The following is a 6,884-nucleotide window of genomic DNA, read 5'->3' as shown; positions in this document are numbered from 1 at the left end:
ACGTCAACGGCCTTAACACACCGACCAAACGGCGACTGTTAATGAGGGAACTAAAAAGACAAAAGACAGACATAGCCTTCGTACAAGAATTGCATATGCTGCGCTCAGCCCGGATTCAGCTAACTGATCACCTCTACACCAGGGCATACTCTTCCAGAGCTCTGGTGAAGAAAAACGGAGTAGAAATACACAAAAAATTCCCTTTAGTCACCCGAACGACACAAACCGACACCATGGGTAGGTATGTCATCCTTACTGGGACCATATACACCACCACATACCATCTGATTAACATTTACGCACCCAACCAACCAGACCCAGACTTCTGGGATAAATTACACACACTGCCATACGGAATAATAGTGCTGGGGGGCGACCTGAATGCGACTCCCAGCCCACCAGTCGACCGTAGCACACCGATAGGGGGCCAGAGGGCATCTGAGGTCGGGGGACAAGACAAGCTATTATCCCAGTTTATACAAAAAATGGAATTGATAGACCTCTGGAGGCTGCGACACTCGGGACAGAGAGATTACACATTCTTCTCGGCGGCGCACTCCACATACTCCCGCATAGACATATTTCTGGTCAATCAGAGAGGGATCCCATGGATCCAATCTGCGCGAATAAACCTTGTTACGTGGTCAGACCACGCTGACATAGAGCTTATAATAAGAATCCCAGGGCCCAAGCCACCATGGAAATGGAGGTTGAACAGCACACTTATTAAAGAGGTGACGAAGCTCATTCAGGATGAACTTCCGTCCTACTTTGATGAAAACGACACGCCAGACTTAGCGCAATCTACGATATGGGCCGCTCATAAGGCGGTTATCCGGGGCACCCTTATCAAACTGGCAATCCGGCGGAAAAAACAGAAGGCGGAAACCCTCTTCGAGCTCCAAAAGGCGCTGAGGAGGGCCGAAGCCAGGCACAAACAAACCCCCACGACACAGGGACTCCAGGACCTTAGGGTACTCCGCCATAAAATAAGGGCCACGGCGGTAGAGGATCTCGGCAGAGATCTGGTCCGTAAAAAACGCCTTTATTACGAACGCTCTAATAAGATGGACACCCTCCTGGCCAGGGCACTATACCCCAAACAACAATTCAAATCCATAACAGCGATCCGGGACAAGACAGGGCAGGTGACACATAACCCCATGGAGATCACCCAGATCTTCACGGAGCTCCTAGCCAACATCTATAATCATTCCCCAGAACTAGATGGAAACAATGCACATGATGGAATGGAATAAAAGATGGAATATGCACAAGCGGTCGCAGACTTCGTAGCCAAAACAAATATGACGCGATTGACTCCGGAAGCCATACAAACTTTGGGAGCACCGATAGAGGAGGAAGAGGTAGACAGGGCAATCACAGCACTCAAAGGAAACAAAGACCCAGGCCCAGACGGCTACGACGGCTCCTACTATAAAATCCTTAGAGACACGTTGATCCCAAGGCTGGTGAAGGTGTACACGGAATGGATGGACGGAGGACATCCTAATCCGGAAACACTTACGGCAGACATCACACTCATCCCCAAACCAGGTAAAGACCCGACGGAGGAAGGGAATTATAGGCCCATCTCGCTGATACATTTTGATGTAAAAGTGTTTGCAAAAATCCTAGCGACGCGCCTGAACCCCCTACTGGGAACACTGGTCCACCCTGATCAGGTCGGCTTTGTACCATCTCGGCACCTGTACAAAAACACCAGGAGGGGGGCAGATGTCATTTCGTGGGCGGTGAGGACCCGGACGCCTTCTCTGATCCTATCCTTGGACGCGGAGAAGGCGTTCAACAGGGTCCAGTGGCACTACCTCTTCTCAATTTTGGGGCACCTACGAATGCTGGAAACGCTCATAAAGGGCATAAAAGCCCTGTACACAGAACCGCGGGTGCAAACAGCGGTACCAGGAACAGCTCCGACCCCATTCAAGCCCGCCAACGGCACCAGACAGGGCTGCCCCCTCTCCCCCTTGTTGTTCGTCCTAGCACTAGAGCCACTCCTGCAAAGGATAAGGGAGGATAGGAACATAACAGGCATAAGGGCAGGAGGGGAGGAATACGTATGCGTATGCGGATGACATCATGATCACACTCACCGACCCCCAGGGATCCCTGCCCCACCTTCTCTCCCTCCTCAAGGAATATGGACGTGTGTCAGGCTACAAAATTAACATAGAAAAATCAGTGGCCATGCCACTGGAAATGGATATGGCGTAGATTAACGCCATAAAAGCCAACCACTCCCTCAATTTCACAAGAACTGACATTAAATATCTAGGGATTAAACTAACCGCAGAACCAGGGAGACTGTATGAAGCGAATTACACACCCACATTGCTAACACTATGTCGGGATATAGAAAAATGGCAAGAAAAAACAATCTCATGGATAGGGAGACTACATGCAATAAAAATGACGTTGCTACCTCGCCTACTGTTCCTGTTCCAGGCCCTACCGATCAAAGTTACTAAGCAAGACCTAACGACACTACAAAGACACATAGATAACTTTATATGGGCACAAAGACGCAGGGCCGCCACCAGAAATTTTCGGGCCCCTAACAGAACAAATGGTCTGGGCCCCCCCCCCCCATACTTAACCACGCCCCCTTCCTTGCATAGTTATTTTTTTTTGCATAGTTTCAGATATGATCATTCTTAATAGAAAGGAGTCTCTTCATCTATAGTTTGGCCTAAAAATAGTAAGCCTGCCACCACGTCAAGGTAGACTCTTTGAGCAGGACCCTAACCTAACCTAACCTAACCTTGAAACAGTGAGGTCTATTAACTAAGCTGGGAATAGCTAATTAATTATTAGAGAATTGAAACATTGAAGCCAAATTAGAAGTTTTCTTGCAGTAGGTCAACTATTTTGCCCTTGAGTTAGAAAATCTATTAAAATTCCCTGTCTAGTGAATAGACCTCTGAATTGCAGAATTATGCTGGTGAAATCACCAATACATAACTCGGAACCTTAAATTTGTGGCCACGCTATTTCAAACTATATGATGTTACACTAAGCTATGGTGTCAGAAAGCTAAATTTCCATTTTTACATAGTAATTTAGGTTGAAAAAAACCTGGGCCCATCAAGTTCAACTTTTCTACTTATCCTTCCTGCTTTTGATCCAAAAGAAGGCAAAAAACCCCCCAAGTTAAGCTATTATGAATGCCACTTAGGGGGAAAAAATTCCTTCTTGACTCCAAAAGGCAATCAGAATTCTCCTTGGATCAAGAAGCTCTAAATATTAAGTTCTACTCTATTATTTATAGCCCTGTATGTCCTTTTCTAGAAATATATTCAGAGTAGTGTAGTAGTGGTGTAAACTGTGTAAATATCAATGTCCCTATATCCATGTATTGTCCTGAATGAAATCTGAAATACATTCTTTTACTTAAATAAGAGTCATTTAGTTTTATTTTTTGGCCAAACATATGAACTATGACTATACGGAAGAAGACTCCTTAACATAAAACATTTCTTGAACCATTTAAATAATTGTGAACAGTTTGAAATAATTCTAAACAACAAAATTAGTCAATGTTTTATCTTACAATAACAATACAATAACAATAACATTTTGATACAGCTCAGCACAATGTCACACACAATCAAAAAGTCTGAAGGCATGTGGGTAACCACCATACCTAAGCAGTTGGCAGAGTACAAATATAACGTGTCTGAAGAACATGATAAACATTCCGCGGTAAACATTGAATGTTTAAGTTTGCTGAGTTGACCATCTTCTTATTTTAAGGATGGCAAAATCTGTAATTAGGTCTTTGAAGTTAAGAGTGCGGGCAAGTTCATGCTCTATAGAAAGAATAGCAAGGCTGTTTAGACGTGTTTCACTCATTGTTGAACGCAGATAGTTTTTAATCAGAGATAGTTTACTAAACGCTCTCTCTCCTTCAGCCACAGAAAGTGGAAGGGTAGCAAATATTCTGAGAGCAATGCAAACCTCTCCAAATATTCCTTCAAGCTGTAGCTTGTATATAGATTTCAGCAAATCCAGTGGACCCAAGCTGCTTGCAAATGTGGCATCAAAAACTTTGCGAAGGTGCTGAATTTCACTTAACAGTGAAACTGTAAGATCTTCAGGGTATTTGGATATAAGATTTTCAGTGGATGTCACAAGTTCTTCATCCGATATTGTTCTAAGTTTTAAAATGGGAGCAAATAAACTGCACACATTTTCCATAGAATTAAACCGTTGGTTTAGTTCACTAATGACAGAATCTAGTGCCACAAAGAAAACACTTACCTTAAATTCTTCTTCAGATTCTTGGTCTTCACTGCCCAATTCACTGTGTTGTTTCTTCTGCCTTTGCCGGCTTCTCTGTGTTTTCAGTACCGTTGGTATTTCCAAATTACCTGCCACATGCTTAGCCTCAGAAAGTAGAGAAAGCCACCTTTCCCGGAGTAATTGCATTTCCGCAGAAAGGGCCTTGATATTTTCTGCTCCAATTTCCAGTGAAATTGATCGGGACTGAAGAATTTTGTTCCTATCTTCAAAACATTGAAGAACTTTCACCAAGAAAGTTGCCAGGATGACAGCTTTGAAAGATGAAAAATAGTCTTTAAGGCCTACAGCTTCTGAATGAGCTTCACTTGAAAGTTTTCTGGATGATAATATTTTCTCCAAGGATTCCAAAATGCTGGGAAGTTTTTGAGCAATAGGACGAACAGCTTCTATCCTGGCACTCCATCTGGTGTCACTCAGGCCATGCAATGAACCACCAATGGTTTCCTTCAAAATATTCCACCTCTCAGGACTTCCACTAAAAAGTGTGTACAGGCGATTCACACATCCAAAAAAAGTGATCACATCAGGGCAGCATGATGCTGCATGCACACCCACAAGATTCAAGGAGTGTGAAGCACATGGACAAAATATAGCTTTCGGATACTTTTCCTGTATGCGAGCTCTGACTCCTTTATTTTTCCCAGACATATTGGCTCCATTGTCAAAGCCCTGACCTCTACAATCCTTGACATTGATGCCATGTTTGTGTAGTCTTGATAATAGCATTTCTGCTATTTCCTCTCCAGTCTTATGGAAGAAGTCAAAATATTCAATGAACCTTTCTTGAATAGTCCAGTCTTCAGACCCTGGTTCATTGTAGACATACCTTAAAACAATTACATTTTGTTCTGTGTGTGAAACATCTGGTGTTGCATCACATATCACAGAAAAATAAATTGCCTTTTCTCTTTCTTTGAGTATTGTATTCAGAACATGCTTTCCACATAGGTTTATGAACTCATTTTGTGTTGCCCAGGATAAATAGTGTGCATGCAGTTTTTTTCCTGTCTCTTGACTTTTCTTCACTTTCTCTAAATGTTCTTGGAGCACTGGATCATAGTGTGCTATCAATTCAAGTAGACCAAGGAAATTACCATTGTGCTGGTCTCCAATTCTTTGCGAGCTTCCCCGAAAAGCCAGATTTCTTGATGCCAAAAACAAAGTTACATCCAGAAGTCTTTCTAACAAAGAAGAAAATTTGTTTGTTTCGGTTTCCAAACTTTTTTGCAGATTAGAATCCACACCATGCCCCGCCACGGACATTTGAAGTTTTCTCCAACTCCAGTAGTTTTGTTTATGAATAATGGAGTTTTCATGTTCTGGCAGTTTGATGTAAAGCAAATGCCACTTTTTTTTTTGATGGATCAAATCCTTCTTTCTTACAAAGCATGCTAGTCGCTTTGACACGATCAGACGAAAATGCCATGCAGGTCACACAATACAGCACATTCTTGGTAGGACTCCACTTGAGCCATTCCCGAATATGTCTCTCTCGTCCATTAGAGGACTTTGAATATATGAGAAACTCACTAAAGGACTGTTCTTTATAATCTTTATCCATACCTTTAATCATTTCTTTTAGTTCCTCTTCTTTTCTTAGCCCACCAATCACATTTTTTTCCCGGTCTTTGTCTTTTAGAACATCTGGCCACAGAGCTGGATCTTTCCAATCCAATTCTTCCTGTACAATTTCCTGTGTGTTAGAAACGCTGCTTGGAGGTGGAGCTTCCATCTCTTCTAACGGTTCAACTAGAACTTCAGGGTCAGTTGTGTTAGATGTGCTGCAGCAAGCGATCTCCTTTTCTGGTTCTTGATGATGTACGTCATCTTCCTCAGAGTCAGTCTGTATCATAGCTGTTTGCTCTGTATGTTTTTCCTTTTTAAAATACTTCAATAATGGATTCTTCTTTTTTAGTTTTTCGTCCTCTTGCTCTCGTTCTCTCTTTTCTTTCCTCTTCTGCGCTCCAGACTTGTGCAGATACATTTTGATGTATTTATTACGGACGGAACCGCACTTATATCAATGAGCCAAACTACATCTATTACTACAATATTGTAAAGAATTTCCAAAACCCCAAATATGTGATACTATAGCAAATGTCAGTAAATAACAGTAAATATGTGTTTGCTCTCGAAAATGTATTAATGCTACCTAATAAGTGCAAAAGCCAAATTAAAAACTGACTCTCAAACAATGTAGAAAAAGGGTATGGTTAAAAGAAAACACAGAAAAAAGATTTAGTGGCAAGATGTATAAATGTAAACTTTCAAAATTGTGCAAATTCAATTACATATTAATAGACAAATGCAATAATATATTAGACAATATTATCAAAAACAAATAAATAGTCAAATCATGTAGAACCAGACCTGAGTACCAATGGCTAACCACACAAGGTAAAAATGTAAACTTTTAAAACTGTATAAATTTCACAAAAAGTGCAAATAAATAATAAATATAAATATCAAAACAAACAAATAACGCAGGAAACAATGAGCAAATATATACAAAAATGTGCAAATAGTGCAGTGCAAACAAATTTTACACAAATTGACTTGCT

The 6,884-nt window shown here is 41.5% G+C and overlaps 1 protein-coding gene across 1 annotated transcript; it reads right to left on the bottom strand.

Annotated features, from left to right (window-relative positions):
* Positions 1 to 3,738: 3,738 nt before the first annotated feature.
* On the bottom strand, positions 3,739 to 5,586 carry LOC134608990 (52 kDa repressor of the inhibitor of the protein kinase-like). The gene has a single exon (XM_063452349.1). The coding sequence runs from the start codon at positions 5,584 to 5,586 to the stop codon at positions 3,739 to 3,741; it is 1,848 nt and encodes a 615-aa protein (XP_063308419.1).
* Positions 5,587 to 6,884: the final 1,298 nt, after the last annotated feature.

This window comes from Pelobates fuscus, chromosome 1 (genome assembly GCF_036172605.1).
Source record: "Pelobates fuscus isolate aPelFus1 chromosome 1, aPelFus1.pri, whole genome shotgun sequence".
Classification (NCBI taxonomy): Eukaryota; Metazoa; Chordata; class Amphibia; order Anura; family Pelobatidae; genus Pelobates; species Pelobates fuscus.
Note: the sequence above shows the minus strand (reverse complement) of the source record. Positions and strands in the feature narration are given on the sequence as shown.

Bases quoted from the DNA above. Each gene is read 5' to 3' on its own strand.
- LOC134608990 (XM_063452349.1), bottom strand. From the start codon at position 5,586: ATGTCCGTGGCGGGGCATGGTGTGGATTCTAATCTGCAAAAAAGTTTG.